Source organism: Ascaphus truei, chromosome 2 (assembly GCF_040206685.1).
Source record: "Ascaphus truei isolate aAscTru1 chromosome 2, aAscTru1.hap1, whole genome shotgun sequence".
In the NCBI taxonomy this organism is placed as follows: domain Eukaryota; kingdom Metazoa; phylum Chordata; class Amphibia; order Anura; family Ascaphidae; genus Ascaphus; species Ascaphus truei.
Window position 1 is genome coordinate 475,404,723 of NC_134484.1, and position 22,222 is coordinate 475,426,944.

At 42.2% G+C, this 22,222-nt stretch overlaps 1 protein-coding gene across 5 annotated transcripts in view; it reads left to right on the forward strand.

Moving 5' to 3' along the window:
* LOC142487994 (uncharacterized) overlaps positions 1 to 20,727 on the forward strand; it is a 60,905-nt gene extending 40,178 nt beyond the window's left edge. For 2 of the 5 annotated variants that reach the window (XM_075588279.1, XM_075588282.1), the window contains 3 exons: positions 10,670 to 10,871; positions 11,347 to 11,468; positions 19,865 to 20,727. In XM_075588279.1, the coding sequence (XP_075444394.1) occupies positions 10,670 to 10,871; positions 11,347 to 11,468; positions 19,865 to 19,986 (446 nt within the window). In that variant the 3' untranslated portion in view covers positions 19,987 to 20,727. Of the gene's footprint in view, positions 1 to 10,669; positions 10,872 to 11,346; positions 11,469 to 15,638; positions 16,000 to 19,864 lie in introns of those variants that run through there. The other 3 variants (XM_075588280.1, XM_075588281.1, XM_075588284.1) reach the window with 3 other exon arrangements.
* The last annotated feature ends 1,495 nt before the right edge of the window (positions 20,728 to 22,222 follow it).

The following is a 22,222-nucleotide window of genomic DNA, read 5'->3' on the forward strand; positions in this document are numbered from 1 at the left end:
GCCAATACGATTTTAATAACGGGCCGAACGTCACTGAAAACCTGGTGAACCCACCTGATAACAATCCTGGCTACCTTGGGGGCTACCTGACCCCGCCTGATAACAATCTCGGCTACCTGGCCACGTCTGATTACCAGCTTCAGCAGTCACCTGTCAATTAAAATGTAGACTACATGAGTGACCCCAGCTTCCACGCACAATACACCTCGGACACCTCATTTCCACCCGTTTGGCAAAGTTTATAATGAAGGTAAATATAATGTACTTGAATGTTGTAAATACTGTACTTTGTTCTTTGTATGTGGCACTGGCCTTTCTGTTTTTGTAAATATAATGTACTGTACTATAGTGTTACACTATACAGTATTAGCTTTAATTCCCAATGACACTACAGTAGTGTATGCTTGTAGACATGTACCATATAGCACAACTTGACACATGCGCACTACCGGAAATAATAGCATAAATTTTTTTTCCAGATAAGAAACGATGAAATCAAGCAGCAAAAGATAAGGATGAAGTTCGATGGCACTCTAATATCGCTTTTTGTAAAACTTTGCCTTTTTTACTTTTATACAATTTGTCAGTATTACCAGCTTCACGCTTTTAAAACTTTGCTACGGTATTATTTTTGACAACACACTATATGCACTGTACAGTACTGTATGTGATCGATTCAATTTCTGTACATGTCATAACCTGTAGTAAAATTTCACAACGAGATGGTTTTTTTATTTTATTCGCTCATCAGATCAGAGGTTTACACAAAGACAGCTTAAGGCATTGTACAGTAAAATACTTTATCTACACACTTCCCCAGGGTGGCCCATGGGAACTTTAGTAGTACAAGAAAAGAAATTTATTTGCCGTGTTTCACACGCATGTGCATGGGTGATACAGTAAATCCGGCATTGGGATTTCACTGCCAATGTTAATTTCAAGTCTGAAAAAAATAAAGGGCATATTTTTTTTTTCTCGACCAGGGCATAATAAATTAGTGATTTTAAGATGACATAATGTGATGTCTTTTTTTTTTTTTTTAATTAGCAATATTATTATTCATAAAATCACTTCCTTTTTATTTCTCTGAGGTGGGATACTCTTCATAACCTTCAAATTTGGGTAGGCACGGTCTTTTTATACTGTTCATGGAAATATCACACACACAGAAACATGTTCTCAAGGAACTGATCACTTTTATTTCATTTTAAAACAGTTCAAATGATTTCATTCTTCTGGTACAGTGCACGCTCATCAGATCAGAGGTTTACACAAAGGCAGCTTAACTTCATTGCAAATTTCCCCAACCCCTTACCATTCCAGAGCATACTGTAGCAAAATGGCATTGAACAATACTTGCTCTTCACACATCTTTGACTTTGATTCTTACTGTAGGTTGTGGGTTTTAATTCCATGGGGTTTAGCCGAGTCACCTCACTCGGCGTAATTGTGCCTGGATTTCTTTTGTCATTGAGAGGGAGTGATTAGTACAAACTATTGACTGTTATTATGCACACAGTGCAATATGTTTGGACATTCTCCCCCACCCCCCTTCCAGTAGTGCTTGACCGCCTGTGAAAGAAAAATAAATGGATGCAGGATTAGTGAATTGAAGGCCTTGACTGTGTAAAACTATTGTCAGTCAAAGAAAACGATTAAACTATAAATAACAATACCCGGAAACTATAATTATTAGAAATAATAGGTAATACACATGTCTAATACAAGTACTGCACATACTGTATATATTATATACTGTAGAAAGTGGAGAGTAAGCGCAGATATACTGTAAAATGGTTAACGTTCAATTACCTTTAATATAAGGCTGACATTGAAACAGGTTATTGTCAGTACCATGCTTACCTGTCCTATACTTACCTGTCCTATACTTACTGTACCTGTACTTGCCTTACTACAGTACGGCACAGGTGCTTTACTACATGCCTGTGGCTTGCCCATTACTCTCTAAAAGTACGGACAAAACACTGCTAATATGGTCGATTTATAATGATTGCATCTTTGGATGGTGAGTATGTCGTTCCAGAAACTCACTATTCCTTTTCTTAATTCTTCTTTGTTGGACGGCTTAACTATTTTTCGTAAATGATCCTTCAGCGCATGCCAGACCAGTTCTATAGGGTTCAAATCTTGTGATCTGGAATGGGACGGGGGAAAAAATGGCGAATTACCGTAGTTGATCAGATAAAAATTATTTAATTCTATGAGAAACAGTCACTGTACACTGGAACACTTACTCAGGTGGCGTCTTAATCCAGTTGAGCCCGCTGTCAAGAATATAGGCATGGAAGCCGTATATTTAGGGTCATTGTCCTGGAAGAACCGATGACCACCAGATGGGAAATCATGCCTAATGTATTCGACAATACAGGTGACAATTTCCTCATGGAAAAATACTTTATCCATGATTCCTGGAACAAGAAAAAATAACCAAGTATGAAAAAGATGAACATTGTGTTACAGAATACACTACATTTGGACAGTGCGTAAGGCTACAGCATGTGACGTTGTGTATTATTTTACTATCAAAGATGATTATGCATCCTGGTCCACGTCTAAAGATCGCACCCCACACATCCATCTTCAGTGGGTGCTTGGGCCGCGGCTTCAGAGATGGCCGTCCTTTTTTGCGGAATACAAAAGTGGCAAATCTCTCATGAACTACTGTTGTCTCGTCAGAAAAGATGACATCCTGAAAAGTCTCGTCACTTTCGATCCATGCCCGTGCTTAGTCCACTCTTTATCTTGTTGGCCTCCCTTACCATAGGATACGCTCTGTAATGATAAGGAAGAATTTTACAGGGACTTTACAGGCAAACCACACTGTTACCTAAAGTACAGTACTACTGTACAACATTTTAGCTGTACTGTCCTAACTACTGCACAGTAATTACAGTGCAGTATCAACCCTGTTGTCACTCTGCATACTATTGCAATATACTGTACATTACTACAATTAGACACTTACTTTGAGCTTGCGTGTACTGACTGATCCGTGTGGTTGATTTGAAGTGCTGGTTGTTTAAAGTGTGTGCAGTTAGAACCAGAAGCAGTTTGAACAAGGAAGCGGTTAAACAGGGTATAGTATATTGAAGTACAGTTTATTGTTAGTACTTCTAAACTTCATAGTTGCTAGAAAGAGCAGGATTTAAAATGCCACTCAATGTACATTTTGCCACATGTATGTGCACTTGGAGCAGCTGTTCCAAGGGGCATACCGCTGTGAGAGGTGTGAGCGGGTGGTCTCTTTAGAATCAGAGATTGCTGATCTGAAGAGGCAACTTGCAATATTGAGGGACATTGGCAATCTTGAAAGGGAATTAGAGCTCACTGAGCAGGCCCTTGCTTCGACTAGTGGTGCAGATGGTGGCGCTGTTAGTGAGGAGCAGGTAGGTAGCTTGGTTGCAGTTAGTGATGAGCAGGTAGGTAGCTGGGTGACAGAAGGGGAAGCAGGGGCAATAGGGAGAGGCAGGTTGTTTCTGAGCTGACACATCCCAATAGATTTGCCGTGTTGAGTGAAGCTATTGGGAATGTCGGGGCAGAAATGGCAAGTCTGGGGGAGACTAATTCCTCTCGCAGCCAGGGGAATAGTTCATCCAGCATAGTGGGGACTCAGGATGCTCAGATACAAAGAAAGATTGTGGTGGTAGGGGGACTCCATTATTAGGCAGGTAGATAGGACAATCTGTTGCCGTGACCGCATGAACCGAACAGTTTGTTGTCTCCCGGGTGCTCGGTTCGGCACATTGCGGATCGGGTAGACAGATTGTTGGGGGGGGGGCTAGGATTGACCCGGCGGTCTTGGTACACGTTGGCACCAATGACAAAGTTAGAGAAAGATGAAGGGTCCTAAAAAATGATTACAGGGATCTAGGCCAAAAGCTTAAGGCAAGGACCTCCAAGGTAGTATTTTCTGAAATACTACCAGTGCCATGCGCTACCGCAGGGAGACAGTCAGAGATCAGGGAGGTTAATGCATGGCTAAGAAAGTGGTGCAGGAAGGAGGTGTTTGGGTTTTTAGAGCACTGGGACTCCTTTTCTGAGAGGTGCCATCTATATTCTAGGGACGGATTGCACCTCAATGAAGAGGGATCTTCTGTGCTAGGGGGGAGAATGCTAAAAAGGTTGGAAGAGATTTTAAACTAGGATGGAGGGGGGAGAGGAATGAAACAGATAATGAACTAAATGGAATAGATGAGGATACAAGGTGGTATGGAGGTAGAATGGGAGCAAGTGCGAGTTTGACAAGCAGTGAGACAACCATATTAAATACAGATAATACTAGAAAACTTCTAAAGACTAAACCAAGTGGGCGCAGAAAGGAAGGAGCAGATAAGATTATAGTACAGGCTGAAAAAAAACTTAAATGCATGCTTGCTTATGCAAGAAGCCTGACAGATAAAATGGGGGCGCTTGAATTAATAGCTGCAAGGGAGCAGTATGATATTATAGGCATTATTGAAACATGGTGGGATGAAACTCATGACTGGACAGTTAATTTAGAGGGTTATTCCCTTTTTTGGAAGGATCGAACAAATAGAAGGGGAGGTGGCGTATGTTTATATGTTAAACCGAATCTAAAACCTATTATAAGGGATGATGTTTATGAAGGGAGTGATGAAAATGTAGAGACTTTGTGGATAGAAATTAGCAGTGGAGGTAAAAGTATTAAGAAAATGTTTGTGGGAATATGCTATAAACCACCAAATACCTGTGAGATTGAGGAAGCTAAAATACTTTTGCAAATGGAAAAGGCATCAAAACTGGGTCATGTTTGCATAATGGGGGATTTTAATTATCCAGACATAGACTGGTGCAATGAGATTAGCGCTACAACAAAAGGAAACAGGTTTTTGGGGGTGCTTAAAGACAATTATATGACCCAAATTATTGAGGAACCAACTAGGAGAGGGGCAATACTGGATTTGGTCATATCAAACAATATAGAAGTAATAACAAATATTCAAGTCCTGGAACATTTGGGTAACAGTGATCATTACATGGTCTCCTTTGAAATAAATTATCAAAAAATAGATTTCTTGGGTTCAACAAAGACTTTAAACTTTAGAAAGGCAGATTTTAATAAACAGGTCTAATCTAGTAGTAATACAATGGGATGATGTTTTTACAGAGAAAAATGTAGAAGATAAATGGGTAGTCTTTAAAACATTGTTAGAAAAGCACACTTATCAGTGTATACCCTTGGGTAATAAGTATAAAAGAAATAAGTCAAAACCAATGGGGCTAAATAAACAGGTAGGGGAGGAAATGAACAAGAAGAGGAAGGCATTTAGATCCTTTAAGTCAGAAGGGACAGAGACATTGTATCAGAATTATAAGGAATGTAACAAAAATTGCAAAAGGGCAATTAAATTAGCAAAAATGGATAATGAAAAAAGGATTGCAATAGAAAGTAAGGTCAACCCTAAAAAGTTCTTTAAGTACCTTAATAACAAAAAAAATGAGAAAAGAAAATATAGGACCCTTTCAGTGTGAGATGGGTAGGCAGATTATTGGAGATAAGGAAAAAGCTGAGGTATTAAACAAATTCTTTGCCTCTGTGTTTACCAGGGAAGAATCAAGTTCAATAGTAGTGCCGCAGAAGGAAGCCACAACCTCCATATTAATGAACAATTTGTTAACTGAGGAAGAAGTTCATAAGAGACTTGAAAAAATTAAAGTAAATAAGGCACCTGGCCCCGATGGCATACATCCAAGAGTTCTCAAGGAGTTTAGCACAGTAATAGCCAAACCATAAAATTTAATATTCAAGGACTCCATTTCCACAGGCGCAGTACCACATGATTGGCGTAAAGCAGATGTGGTGCCTATATTTAAAAAGGGAGCTAGATCACAACCGGGAAATTACAGACCTGTAAGCCTGACTTCAATAGTAGGGAAACTACTTGAAGGTTTAATACGGGATAATATTCAGGAATACCTAATGGAAAACAAAATTATTAGTAATAGTCAGCATGGATTTATGAAGGATAGATCTTGCCAAACTAACCTTATTTGTTTCTTTAAGGAGGTAAGTAGGAATTTAGACTAGGGTAATGCAGTTGATGTGGTCTACTTAGATTTTGCAAAGGCTTTTGATATGGTTTCACACAAGAGGTTGGTGTATAAAATCAAGCAAATTGGACTCAGTAATAATATATGCACCTGGATTGAAAACTGGTTAAAGGACAGACAACAGAGGGTTGTCATAAATGGAACTTTTTCAGGTTGGGCTAAAGTCGTGAGTGGAGTACCTCTGGGATCGGTACTGGGACCCCTGCTTTTTAACTTGTTTATTAATGACCTTGAGGTTGGGATTGAGAGCAAAGTCTCCATCTTTGCTGATGATACTAAATTGTGTAAGGTAATAGAATCAGAGCAGGATGTAATTTCTCTTCAGAGGGACTTGGAGAGACTGGAAACGTGGGCAGGTAAATGGCAAATGAGGTTTAATACAGATAAATGTAAGGTTATGCATTTGGGATGCAAGAATAAAAAGGCGACTTACAAATTAAATAGAGATATATTGGGGGAATCCTTGATGGAGAAGGATTTAGGAGTGCTTGTAGACTGCAGACTTAGCAATAGTGCCCAATGTCATGCAGTAGCTGCAAAGGCAAACAAGATCTTATCTTGCATCAAACGGGCAATGGATGGAAGGGAAGTAAACATAATTATGCCCCTTCATAAAGCACTAGTAAGACCACACCTTGAATATGGAGTACAATTTTGGGCACCAATCCTAAGAAAAGACATTTTGGAACTAGAGAGAGTGCAGAGAAGAGCCACCAAATTAATAATGGAGATGGACAATCTAACTTATGAGGAGAGGCTAGCTAAATTAGATTTATTTACATTAGAAAAGAGGCATCTAAGAGGGGATATGATAACTATATACAAATATATTCGGGGACAATACAAGGAGCTTTCAAAAGAACTATTCATCCCACGGGCAGTACAAAGTACTCGGGCCACCCCTTAAGGTTGGAGGAATGGAAATTTCACCAGCAACAAAGGAAAGGTTTCTTTACAGTAAGGGCAGTTAAAATGTGGAATTCATTACCCATGGAGAGTGTGATGGCAGATACAATAGATTTGTTGAAAAAAAAGGTTGGACATTTTTTAGATGGGAAAGGTATACAGGGATATACCAAATAAGTATACATGGGAAGGATGTTGATCCAGGGATTAATCCGATTGCAATTCTTGGAGTCAGGAAGGAATTAATTGTTCCCCTTAATTGGGTTTTTTATTTGCCTTCCTCTGGATCAATAAGTAAGTATAGATATAGGATAAAGTATCTGTTGTCTAAATTTAGCACAGGTTAAACTTGATGGACCTATGTCTTTTTTCAACCTCATCTACTATGTAACTATAACTTTACACGTCCATATTTCCGTCCCAATTGGTATCTCATGAACCTGATGCTGGTCTCAGATGCTGTGATATTGTGACTCTTCTCTAGAATAGTCTTGACTGGTTCTGCACAGCGCTCATCATTAGCCTCGCTAATTTCTAGCACCAAGTCGCTTTATCCTACAGTTTAAAGGAAACGAGAAAAAATTTTAGGCCCAAAAATAAGTCAAAACAAATACATGTTTTTTTATACAGTATTGTAAAATAAATAAAAAGAAAACATGTAAACAAAATTATGCATTTGGATATGCAAGACTCTTTTAGTCATAAAATCAGCCGGAATAAAAGACCTTTAATATTTTCTTCTAAAATTAGCACAGTAAATTTTAGGCTCGAATCGAATTGCCAAGAAAACAGGTAAACACAAATATGCATTTGGATATGCAAGGCGCTTATACAAGTAATACAGTAATTACAGAATGAAAACAAAAATACTTTCTCTGTTGTGACTGTGGGACTCCGTTTTACACTTTTTGTCTTACCATGGGCATGATAGCAGACAGTGCTATGTGCTAAATTGATGCCCGAAGTAATTAACCAGCGTTTGATCTGTAAAATGATGTGTCCTTTCTTTTACATATATTGTATTCTCATGCTGAGATCTTTTGAAATAATTTTCCTCTGCATCGCTGCTTTAGAAAATAAATCAAGCACAGAGGAATGTATATTCAATGTGCATTGAATCAACATAAGTGATGGTGTATTTACAATGTAATGGACCTCGCTCGACAGGTTTAGTATACAGTACGCCCACTTTTAACACCTGCAGCTTGTGTCCATGCCCGAGAAACAATTCAAATAGGGGCACAGTGCATAAAATGTGACACAAATTGCATAGCCTCCCACACACTGATCTCTATCTGAACGAGCTATTGTACAGATACTAGATTATGCATTCTTCCATCTGCATCAATGGATCTACCTCGATTTCTACGGACACAGGAACCAGCTTTCTTCTGCTGTGCTGACCACGAGAAAGCGAAAGTCGGAAGCTGTTTCCAAGCCAAAGCCAAAGGTGCCTAAAGAAAATGTTCCGAAGGCTCCCAAGGCAAAAAAAAAAGCCTGGCCCTTTGTACGTGAAGAAGAAAATGGCCAACATCGACTATCATCAAGTTAATTGGCTGGGCCCCAGAAGTGCCCTTGCACCCACCGTATCCGAATTCGACGTCCCAGACTTTTCACTGCCATCACCCACCGCCACCGATTTCAAAACATCCGCCGGCTCTGACCCTTTGTCCACTGATGCTCAGCCAGAAGCCCCCAGCTCACCTCTGGCTGCACCCACGCCCATGTTGTTACCGAATTCCCCAGCTAACCTCCTCCAGCACCCAACCACGCCGATGTCCGTACGGATGACACCAGCACTCCTTGCACCAGATCCAGCTCTGTCGCCCGCATGCTGCATCTTTTAGAAATGACTGACCACTCCATAGAGCAAAATGGGGGCAGAATGGAGGCCAAGATGGATCGACTTTTGGAGACCATGGAGAATATGGATAGGTGCATGGGTGTTCATCTGGATAAGACTGAGAGGAACATCGTGGGACTATATTCTTTGTTTGGAGTCCCTGCACCTGTATGTCCGACCCAGGAGCAGGAGGGTGACCTGGAGGAGCCTTCTTCTCCCATGGAGGAAATGCATTTCCCCCCGTCACCCCCCCCCCTCCGTAAACCCTCTCAATCCCTCGATTTCATCTTCACGCTTCCAACACCAAGCACACCATGGGACACACCACACTCACCCCCTCCGTTTCCAGGAAACACATTTACCCTTCTGTTGGAGGCGATGACTACCCTGGTAAGGCCACGACACACTATTACAGATGTGTAACTCTTATGTACAGTAGATGACGCCACATGGTATTCTCATTTTTAACAAAGTCCTCCAGCTAAGCGGTGACCTGTGTGTCACCCCCTCTCTGTGATGCCCAAGGTGTGTCCCAGGAATGTTTAAGTAATGTTTTCAGGCTGACAGCCCAGGAGTCTGGCGATCATTTATTGCCTCCTAAATAACGCATATGTCACTTTTAGTGACAGCGTCCCCCCCCCAATTAAGTTCTCTTTGTAGGTCAGCACAGACCAGGAAGAGTCTTGACCGATCATAAACCCAATATATTGTATTTTTTTAAATTCAACTGTAGCTACATTAACCACTGAAGCACCAGATTGGTTAAAATACATAATACCTCATGATATTATCATGATACTTATGTCTACACCTCATCTTTAAAGGCTTTAAGACCTCAAAGCGTTGAAGTGTACGTTGATATTAAAAGGAACATTTATGAGATTGACACATCAACCATTAGATTACATGTAAATACAAGCAAGAGCTGGATCAGCAAGGGAGTGTGACAGGGAGACACCATGTCACCCAAGCTTTTCACAGCAACACTTAAAAGAATCGTTTAGGACATTAAATTGGGAAGAAAAGGAAACAAAATCAATGAAGTATACTTGAGTAACTACGAATTGTAGATGACATTATTTTTTCCACAAATCCAGAAGACCTCCTGCAATAAATCGAAGAGCTCACTGAAGCAAGTAAGGAAGTGGCCTCAATATGAATCGCCTCAAGACCAAAGTCATGTTCTGCAAATGTGTCAACTCTACTCAGATCGAAATAAATGGGAGTCAAATACATACCTTGGCCGTCAAGTATAATAGGTGGGAACCTTTCAAATAAAATCAATAAGAGAATGAAGATAAGATGGAGGCATTTGGAAGAAACAAAACAATGTTACAAGAGAACCTTCCACTGTGCCTGACAACGAACGTTTTTGACCAGTGTATCATGCCTGTGGTCACGTATGAATGTGAAACTTGAACCCTAAATGCGAAGACAATTCAGAAGCTTCAAACCACTCAATGATGTATGCTGGGTATTACCCGAAGAAACAGGAAAAAGAATTAATGGGTTGGAAACCAATCAAACGTATGAGACATCACGAGGGTGAAGAAATTAAAATGTCAGTGGGCCAGACGTATCAAAAATGACTTTTGTTGGAGAGGAATAGAACTTGACTGGATTCCAAGGGTTATCAAAAAACCAAGACCACGATCAAAGTTAAGATGGAGCTATAGGAGCAATGTGGAGAAGAGATGCTTGCCGCCGCAGTTCCTGAAAGACCATTGGGGAGGCCTTCATCCAGCATATACATACCCATTCGTTCAAATATTTATCACACTTTTTTATGCAGTAAATGTGATTTATTTCTTTTTCCTCTACTCTTAGGGGTTCCACGTGTTGCCAATAAGCGTGGCCGTCCTCCTCTGTACTCTCCTGAGACAGCTCGCAAACGTCGGGTATTGGCTGAGAAGACCCGCCAAACGACTCGGATCAGCATCGGCAAAGCTTTCCAGGACTGGAAGGCCCTGAAGACACAGATGGGCCTTAGCAATGAGGATATGGCCTTGTTTCTTATGAAAACTTACAGGTAACCCACCTCTTGTAAGGAAAGTGAATCCCTCCCTGTTCGGGCTGCAGGGCATTGTAGCGTAAGGAGCTACTGTCTTCTCTAGCACCAAAGGGGTTAATGTAACAATAGCCTCTTATGTCTTTACTAATTTTTATCCAGGGGACCACGCCGTGTCATCCTTTTTATCAAGAGGCTCACTTTTTCTTTAAAAATCTCTTGAGATTGTCTGGGATAGAAAAAGATGGCCGCTTACAAATATGGCATTTCAATTCAGCATTTCATAAGTAATACATACAGTGTGTGTATACTGTATATCTATCTGAATTTTAAGCAGTGTATTTATTGAATGGAGGTATATCTTGCACTTGGAGGTGTATAGACATACTCTGCATAAATATACACGTTACGTGATAATTTTTGTGGATGGGGTGTTAACCTTTTTACCGTCTTTTCGAGGGCTCATCTATTATTATAATGCCTTTCTGTATTACAGAAAATATACTGGTTGCACAATTGGTAACGTGACTGTAGCTGGCACGCAAGTAACATTGGGTCAAGATTTCACAGAAAATTCTTTAGATGTAAAAAATGCAATGGAAACAGAACAAATGGAAGGTACAGTACAGAGTTACTCTGTTGAGATGACATGTAGGAGTATTGTAGGACCTCATACACAGTTCTGTGTCCAGTTTTGAAGGGCATGTTTCCAAGAGGATATAGACAGAATGCTGATGGTCCAAAAAGGAGAAATGTGCAGGGGTTTACATTTAGAGGCTAAACACCTCCGTACGCACGGCCTGGACCCCCGTACGCAAAGCATAGAAGAGAGGAGACATATGATTGAGACTTCCAAATACCACAAAGGCACCAATAAACTATAGGAGGGAAGAATATTTCAAAGAGTGAATCACCAGGACTTGTGGTCATTCTTTAAAGCTGGCAGGAGTGGGATACTCGGGAAATACAAGAAAGTGCGTTTCTTTTGTTGAAACAGTGGTAGAGGTATAGACAACCTCGCAATGTAAATGGCAAGATCAACGGCAGTCAAAGAGTTTTTGCAATACATTGGTAATTCCTAAAGGAGTGGTATGATGGTAGGAGGTACCAGATTGGGATCTTTGCACATGAAGCACAATAACAGACCCTACAATATCAGACAAGGTTGGCTAAATAGCCCTGAGCTCCCATCGACATTCTCTCTTTCTATAACCCGCTGTATTTCTGTTTCCTGGCGCTTAATAAGATCTGAGTAATAGATTGTGAGAGCGAGGGATCTGAAAGGCATTCCCAACTCACCCGCTCCCATTCTCCCTGCAGCCATAGAGAACAAAATCGTCTGAACTACTATGGTTAGAAAAGTCTCAGGTTTGTCATTTCTGTTCCCATGTAGTTGAACAGCCACAGAGCATGTTTATCATTTCTCCAGCTTTACTGGTACTGAAAACACAAAAATCATTTTGCTCATTAGCGATTTATGACTGTGAAGGTTGTTGGCTATGTAATAATAATGTTTTATATATAGCACTGTAGTGTACATTGAATATTTTATGTACAAGCCCCTATCATCTTATATACTGTATATATTTTCAGAATGTTTGTCTGTGTGTCTCATTACGCATGCCCAAACTATAAGACCTGGAACTACCAAACTATGAAGGATTACTTTATGTAATCAGGCGAACTGTCATGGTTTGGATCCTCTCGAACACTCCAAAGGGGAATGGGGGGTGCTGTTAAGCACATTGGGTTCCATAGGTTATCTATAGCATGTCAGCCCCTGGGTGTTGTACCCTGTAGGCTACTTATATAAAGCTGGCACGTGACATCATACTGGTGACATAATGACTCAGATAGCTGTAAAGTTTACAAAGATAGCAGACGAAGAAAGAAAGTGAGGAAGTCAGTTGACGCATGCGAAGAAAGTAAGGATGCTGGAGAAGGAGAGCGAGGCAAAAAGACTTGGGGAAGTCATAAGGTATTAAAGGAAAGTGATGGGAGAGAGAGAGATGAGGGGGAAGAGGTAGGGATGAGGTTGGTTTCTTACAATTCCCATGCAACGCTGGGTACTTTCAACTAGTTTAGAGAGAAAGCAACTCGCCCAAGGTAACAAATACCTGAGCTACCAGAGCTCAGTGAGTGGTTCTGAGGGAGATGGTGCGGGCAGATGCCAATTTGCCTGCGGACCATAGTGTGCATTTTGACTGGGTACTAGCCCCAGGAGCTCCGGCTAGCTTAGAGATGGTGAGGGACCGGGTAGTGGCTCCTTGAAGGTTTAGGAAAGGCTCAGTGGAGCAGGGGGAGACAGCTCGCAGCTCCCCAGTGAGTGTGGAAGCGAGAGATGTTAAGGAGACAGGGGTCCCTGCTATGGATAAGCCAAGCGGGACCCAATGTGCTGATCGTCCGGTAGACCCCAGGGGTCAGCAGCCCCTCCACCAGTCTGTGTACAGTGTCTTGCTGGAAGTGAAGAGAGTAGAGGGGGGGATCAGGGACGTGCAGGGGTACTACAGAGACTTAGTGACCCATTACAGTGCCCTGACTGAGGTGACTGACCAGAGGGTTATGGTTCTGGCAGCCTGGTCCCCTGAATGGGGACAGGTATTTCAGGCTCTGCGGACCTGCCTTGCTGCAGTCAGTGGAACAAAGACCTTGCATCCTTTTTTGACCCCAGTGGTCAGAGACCCCAGCCCCAGGGGTGGTAACCATTGTGGCAGGGGGAGACGGGTTTATTGCTGCAGTGGACCCTTGCCTGTTGAACTGGACTTTGGAGAAGGCAAGGGATACAGCAATGTCGGAGGACTTTACCGGCCAGAAGATCTCTGCCTTGACCGTGAGACCTCAAGGATTTTCCGCCTCAGAAAGCCACCTGATATGGTGACTATCCTGGAGCCTTAATCTTGAGGGGGGAGATGTGATGGTAGGGGTAGCCGGCCTTAATAAAGGTGAAGCCTGGCTGGCTGCCCCTAAAAAAACCTGCTTAAAGAGCTATGAGTGTTACATTATGTACATTATTCTGTTCCCCTGTAACTATGTTCCCATTATACTGTCCCCTGTAGGGTTATATGCTAGGGTTGCCATGTGTGGTTAGGGTCCCTCATAGGAAATAGCTGCAAGACCAGGACGTTGGGAACAGAGGTCTAAGTGTGGATGTTGGGGGGCATATAAGGTTAAAAATGGTGTATGGGTTTGCTGACCGGTTATACCGGGTGTACTGTTATTTCACACGCAAATAGTGTATGATTTGCGGGTACGCGTCTGTACATAAAGATAGTGTGTTATGGGGTGTTAGTGTAACTCTATGGGATATCTTTGCCCCGCCGGCAAGTTCTACAACCCCGTTTTATAACACAGTGCAGGAGCCTGTTTTAAAACCCAGTTGTAGTTTTAGAAATGTATTTTCTTGTAAAAAGGTATGTGTAGTTCAGCTCTATTAGGTCAGTCATGGTAATTCGATTAGCCAGGATGTCTGCATAGAGATGTTGGCTCAAAGGGGAGGATGGGAGTAGCGAGGTGTCGGGCCATTTGGTTGAGCAGGGAAGGACGGAGAAACAAGTGCAGAAACAAGACTCCCCGCGGGGGAGAATCTTTGTTCTCATAGACACTGTGGAGCCTACCCAGCGAGAGATATGGGTCTGGCAAGGGGAAACCCATTGCTCGTTGGCATGGTTCCCTTTAGTCAGTTCGAATTTCCTGCTCACCAGCTACCTGTGCCCCTCAGTACACCCCCTTCTCTGGCGAGTGCAACCAGCCCTCCCTTCTCCCTGTGAGTGGTGGTTGCACAACAATCCGTGAGCTGGTTGGTCGGCAGTTCCTTTTCCATGTTAGACATAGGACACCGATGTCTAAGTAAGGGGACTGCCCGATCAGTGAACTCTCTCTCTCAGTCTCTCAGACTAACAGACAATTTTGGGACTTGGTCCAGTGAAGCGCTGGCAGGCTTTTCAAAGGTGCTTTGCTCACAATAGCAAAGCACTATGCATTGAGGTGCTGGAGAAGCCTAGCATAGCTGGGGACAAGCTCTGAGGAACGATGTTACTTGCTCCAGGCTTGTCCAGTGACGCGACCGGCGGGTGCTCGGCATAGAGGTGCCGTGGCAGCCTGGCGAAGCACAGTCTGGCGAAGCATAGGATAAGCGCTGGGAGCAAGTTCTCGCATCCAAGTTCTGAGAATTGGGCGGAGCTGAAACCAGGGGGAGAGTGCGGTGGCTCTCCCGAAAAGAGTACCATGTGTTCCTGGATGTGGAGCGGACAGGGTAAGCCTTCCTGAAGCAGGCACCCTGCACCTAGTTGTGGTTAGTGTCTCCTCCCAGACTCCCAGTTGGGATCTATTCCCTTGTTTTGTGCATTTTTTGTATGTCTGCGGGCTTTCCCGAATAAACCCAATTTATTTAACAATGTTGTCCTGCCTAGTGAATTGATCCCAGAAGGTATAAAAGTGATGGTCCCCCAGGACATTACATATTTAACTTAATAGAATCAAGTCCAGGGAGAAAGCAAGGATTATCAAGTAGTGGAAGCTTCAGATTTATGATTTTCTATGTCTAACCAAAGCTACTGGTGAGACAGTTCATATTTACACTCAGATATTCATGTTGAAGAGATTTTAATCCACCAAGTTGTTAATTGCAATGTAATATCAAATGAAGAGCTTTAGACATTATATTGTTTCCAATAATAAGATATTTTTATTTGTAGTTTTAACAGTACTTCAGTATTAGGTGATACCATTTTTATTTGGACTAACAATTGATGCTATAAGACAAGCTTTCGAGAGTTCTCTCTTCCCCAGGTCAGCGATACTGATTTACAGAGATTCCAGAGATTCCATGAACTTAACACAGATGTGACAAAATGAAAATCAAGGCAACGATCGAAGGCTGAGTTCCCGCTGGCGCTGAGCGCGCTTTGTGCTTGGCGCGCTTACCTTGGTCAATGTGGATCGTCACATCCATGCTCACGCTGTGCTGCTGTTGCAGCTTGGAGCTGCCTCTCGGGTGGGCGATCCCGCCTCTCTCACTGCCGATACGTCACTTCCGCTTTGTTCCGTCACGTCACTTCCGGGCGCGGCTGATGGAATTTCTGAATGGCGATCACGCCTCTCTCCTCTCTCCTGACAGGACGGCTCCCACTCTACGCGTTTCGCCAGAAAAGGGTGTGTGGCTTCCTCAGGAGTGTACACTCCTGAGGAAGCCACACACCCTTTTCAAGCTGCAACAGCAGAAGGGGAGTCTAACAACCCACGGGGGGACACAGCCTGGGTATACAGTCCACCGCCAGCGACATCAGGTCACAGAGAGAGGCTGATTACATCAAGTTCCATCGGAAGAGGCGGGTGAGCCGGAAGCTAATACACTCTTCTCTCCTCACTAATATTGTGAACAAAGCTTATTATAATCAATTTTATTGTAAGTGTTCAATTTTAAATATCATAAAGTTTAGTTTTAACATTATATTGGTCTGCACTATGGTATCATTTTTCTTCACATACACTTGGTTGCTGAGCTGATTACTGGAGACCGCTTCATAGAGTGGAGAACAACATCCCTAGCAGAGACCATTGTGTGTCTAAATCGCTTGTATACAACTTACATCCTGTAAGTAGGCACAACATACGAGCCAAGACAAGATATCTAATTTTGCACCTTTGATATAACTGTCTACACTTAGATTGTTTTTGTCTCTTTTTTGTTCTATTTCCCTCCATGCTCCCCCTGGAATACAACGAATATACCGGTACAACCACACACCCCCTCCCCCCTCACAAACAAATAAAAAGTATTATTTTAATACATTGATGGTCGCTGTGGCTACCTAGTCCCTCAATGGGGGGTCTAGATAGCTGCATTGGCAACAAATTTATTTATTTATTTATAAAATATTTTACCAGGAAGTAATACATTGAGAGTTACCTCTCGTTTTCAAGTATGTCCTGGGCACAGAGTAAAACAAATAATACATGGTTACAAATACAGTTACATAAATGAACAAGGTATACATTTATATACAAGACATTGCATGCACAGTTAAAGAAAATATATATTATGAGCGTATGAAACAGTTACAGACCAGATTAAAGTGTGAGACAGCCTTAGATTTGAAAGAACTTAAGCTGGTGGTGGATATGAGAGTCTCTGGTAGGTTGTTCCAGTTTTGGGGTGCACGGAAGGAGAAGGAGGAACGTCCGGATACTTTGTTGAGTCTTGGGACCATGAATAGTCTTTTGGAGTCTGATCTCAGGTGATAGGTACTGCATGTGGTAGGGGTGAGGAGCTTGTTCAGGTAGCTGGGTAGCTTGCCCAGAAAGTATTTGAGGGTGAGACAGGAAAGGTGAACTTTGCGCCTAGACTCTAGTGATGACCAATCTAGTTCTTTGAGCATTTCGCAGTGATGTGTGTTGTAGTTGCATTGGAGAAATGTTGACCCTAATGAAATAAATGTATTGGCCCAGCTGGGATGAAGACTGTCCTCATCCCCAGAGGCACCTGGAAATAAATCCAATAAAGGGCTGATGCCCAACCATAAAAATAGCAAAAAATAAAATTAAAAAAAAACATCTATTTGACACCCACGTTTTCATTTTCCCTCGTTGCTTTTCTCAGTTGTCCACCACATTATTTATTCCTTTTTATTTTTTTCTTGTGACTCTCTGTTTTAGAGCTTTTAGTAGCCTTGCCACTGATTACTAAAAAAAAACCAGTCAAATTAATCCAAACCCAATTTCACAATCAGAATAAATCCAGACCCAATTGCTTATTTTGAAGCCATTTCCATCCTGGCTTTAGGGCGTTGGATCCTCAACTTTACCCTGAGCCCTGGATCCTCAACTTTACCCTAAGCCCTGGATCCTCGGTTTAAGAGGAGCAGTCACGGATACGTTTTTCTTTTCTTTAAAGCAGTCTGTTTTCTTATCTCCTTCAGGTAAGATGTTGCATCTTCCGGTGTTCTGAGATGTCACAGCAGGTCAATCACATGGTACATCAACCAATACGATTGGTGGTGTACCATGTGGTCCCCTCACTTTTAACACAATCTGGTTGGTTCATGTATCATGTGATTCCTTCACTTTTGCCTTAGAAGTCATTCTCAGGCAAAAGTGAGAGGACCACATGTTACATCAACAAATAGGATTGGTTGTGGATTATGTGATTCCTTCCCTTAATTTTGCAATGAGATGTTATCTCAAGAGGAAGGAGTCACATGGTACTTGAACCAATCAGGTTGAAGAAGAGGCAGCATCCTCCCTGAAGAAAGACCTCTTTAAAGAAAAACTCACCAGTTACTTCTCTTCTACCAACGGAAGATCCAGGGCTTGGGGTTAAATTGAAGACCCAACATCCTACAGCCAGGATGGGAATGGATTCGACTTTTATGGCGTTTGTGTAATGGTTTTCAATGGGCAAAAGCACTATTAGCCAAATATGTATGTATATCTTTATTTATATAGCGAAAAAACAGAACAGGTAGCGCTAACTAAATCAAATATAGAAAAACAATCTAAAACCTTAAGTATGGATAATATCTACACATAAGGGGCTGCCTAAGATACAACAACTGACCCCCTGGTCAGAGCAGTGTACAGAGAAGAAAAATATGTATCTGTGGCGCCTACTAATAACAAAAAAGGATATAAAAACCAAGCCTGTTGGAAGATCAGGAAATGGCTCCAGAAGGTGTAGAAGTGCTTAAAAAAGAGAAAACACAATACATAGCATAATACTGTAAAGTAAATGGACTGACAACATACAATACAGACAACATATAATACAAATAACAATCAGCTGAGAGATCAACAGGTGTATTTTAAGGTGGGTCTTAAAGGTGGATAGAGAGGATGCTAGTCGGATATTGAGGGGAAGAGCATTCCAGAGGTGTGGGGCAGTCAGTGAGAAAGGTTTCAGGCGGTTTATGGGAAATATGGCTAGTAGAGCTATTTCCCATTACTGTAGCAGGTTGGGGGAGTTATGGGGTTGTTGACCAGGGTTGGGGGGGGGGGGAGGGGAGGGTGTTTAGACCACCCATGGGGTTTACGATGCGGGTCAACCCCTGGATAGTAGGGTAGTTCGGAGTCTTTGTATTAACCCCTTGGATACCTTGGTGGCCATGAAGGCATGCATGCTTTCATGGCAACGGTGGCATCCAAGGGGTTACTTTATGTGTTTTTATTGGGAAGGAGGATGCCCGTTATGTATTTCATTGCAATTAACTGTACATAACACCGCGCTCCTCCCTATAGAAGATTGCTGCAGGTAAAAAGATAGGCCTTACATATAGAAAAACAGAGAGCGATTCCTGCGCTCCTACCAATTAGGCCAAGATATAATAATCTCATGAAAAAGGGTATTCCAAGGCATACCTGTATGCAGGTACCTACATATATGTGTGTGTGTGTGTGTGTGTGTGTGTGTGTGTGTGTGTGTGTGTGTGTGTGTGTGTGTGTGTGTGTGTGTGTGTGTGTGTGTGTGTGTATATATATATATGTGTGTGTAATAGTTGTCACATGGACTAGGGAAAAAAGTGTGAAAGCCCTGAAGGGGTTAAATAAAGCATTAGATTTAACAAAATACCCTTTTTCATGAGATTATTTTACCTAATTGGTAGGAGCGCAGGAATCGTTCCTTTTGTTTTTTTTTTATATACTGTATGCCTGGCATCTTCCTTATCCTATGGATAACGCGAGCCAGCGTTACAGCCAGTTTGCGCCGGGTTAACGCTTATCCCGATGTTAGCCATGTGCAAATGAGCAGCCTAATAGTCATTCGTTTTGCATGAAATTAGCTTTGAGGATACCCATTAAATCCAGGGAAACTAACTACATATTTAGGTAATGTCACGTTAGTAGCCAATAATTACCGGAGCTTTGAGTATCACTCTGAGTTTTAATTGTACAACAAACTTGCAACGCAAAAGCAGTAAGAGGGACTTCGCAGTGAGTTGCAAACCCCATCTGGCAGGGAATGGGTTAAAACTGCTCCAAAAGCATCATATGCTGATTTTAAAACGAATTTCTTTGAACAGGAGTGCAAGTGACCGGGGAATCCTCAGACACAGTGGCGTCTTCGAGTAGCGAGGAGATGGAAAGAGCATCATCGCCAGAATGGACAAATGATCTTTCGTCAGATTGGTCGGATTCTGACTGACTTTCTACTCTCAAAAGACTTTAAACAAGAAAAAAACTCTGTACGATGGTCAAGTGTCCAGTCTTTCCCTAGAGCAAGTTGGTGCTGTGCCAAGGAAAACAAACCTGACGCATTTCTTGACTTTCACACCAAAATGTCCTTCCCTGACCTTCACGTCTGTGGATCTGTGTTGTCACATGAACCTATATTTGTATAAGCAGAGACGATAAAGGAAGAGCCTTACAAACAGATGTATGGACGACGTGGCGTATTTTGTGAATAAATTTCCCTGATAAAATTCTTACCAGCGAACCGAGTTTGGTTCACCCAGATCATCTTTCCTCTGTCTTCTCCAATCTGCGTCAGCGGGCAGTGTTCTTAAATCATGCTTCTTAAGGGTGCAATTCATGATAACCAATTTAAAAACAATATACTGTGTTTTCATATTCTTTTTGGGTTATTTACAGTGATTCTAACAGTTTTTATGCCGTTGCATTCCACTGCTATTATCTGCTGCATTTTGCAGTGATTAACACCATGGAAACTGACGGGACATAGCAGTGTTCTCGACCCCTTCAGCACTGAAGGAGTTAAATGCTTATATATCATGTTTTCTTTACTAGGAAGAGATTGTGCGTATTATTTTTACGCTGACTTTCCCGTGTTTTTCTCGATTTTATTTTTCCCCCCGAGGAATTTGCACCTTTTAATCCCAAATGTTGTTGCTACTTTTTTCTCCTGTAAATATATTTTGTTACTTAACCCCTGTGTGTGTTGTTGTATTATTATTTTTCTCCTGGAGATTGTAGTTTGAGCCCAGATTGCAAGGGAACCGTATTCCATTATTACAAGTCACCCCGGGGACCCGTGTGAGAACAGTCACAAGTATGATTAGCAGACTCTGCTCAATAGAAAAACATCAATACAGCCAGGTACTGGGATTCTCAGAGAAGCCTAAATCCTAAACAAACAGTAGCACATCTGGAAATACAAATATATGCAAATATATTATATAAAGAGTCAGACCATTACAAGTCAGTGCCATGTAAGAGCTAAGTTAATATTTCTAGATCCTTTTGGAAAGTTTGTCTTGTAAATGTTGGAACTGTGCAGATCATCACCTGACAGGGTGGATTTTAGCACCATTATCTTTCTTTTCCCTTAACCCAGGGGCTCTCAGCTCCAGTCCCCAAGAACCCCCATCCCCTCAACAGGTCAGGTTTTCAGGATATCCCTCTCAGTCCCAGCTTCAGCATAGATGGCTCAGACGTAGAGATTGGAGTGAAACAGGCACACAGACTTGCTCATCAAAAATAGTTTAATTAATGTGCCAGAAAGAACCAATGTTTCAGCTGCGTAGATCAGCCTTTGTCAAGGTGAGCGCTACAGTGCGCACACACCACACACCACACACCACACACCACACACCACACACCACATCCAGTTACCCCGCCAAGCTCAGTGTGCAGCTTCGAGCCAACGTCGCCCTGCGTTACATCAGAACGCTGATCACTGTCACCACGTATTGGGCACAGATGCTAGCAGACGGTCGTCATGGCTACCGGAGATGCCATGAATGATGTCGTCACATGGCAACGAGGATGCCGAAGCAGAGGGCGGGGCAATCCCCACGGGGCACTGCTGTGGCACAAGGAGACGGATATAAATAAGATAAGTGAATATGAGGAGGAGGAGGAGAGATTCCCACATGGAGAAGCAAATCCTCATCTACAGATAAAGGTTTAAAATCATACATACGCGTCAAAGAAGTCCGGACTAGATACAGAGACTATAAATGAAATAACCATGCATAAATGTAGCTTGCAGTCCACAATATTTAATCCAGATTAAGGAGTGTCCACGGAGATGGGCAAAAACCCAATGCTGGAAGGAGAAGAAATGATCTCCTATCAAGGAAGCACTTTACTTTGTGGGCCTGTTCCACTCCAATCTCTGCTGCTGATTTCTCTGGGACCTCTTGATATGGAGAACCGGCTGATCAGTATCTTGTTACTTTTCTTACAGAGTGCCTGCATTACCCTTCTGATGGTTAAATCAGAGATTCCGTCTTCGACTGAGATTCTGATATGCCACGTATGTCAGGGTAGGGTAATGTCAGGGTAGCTGAATATAATCACATCACTTACCTGTGGCAGCATCTTCTCTATGGATCTGGAGTACCTATCTGGAAACTAAAGTTGGTAACTTCTAATAACCACAACGCCTTACTATCACGTGGCACACGTGAGTGTAAATT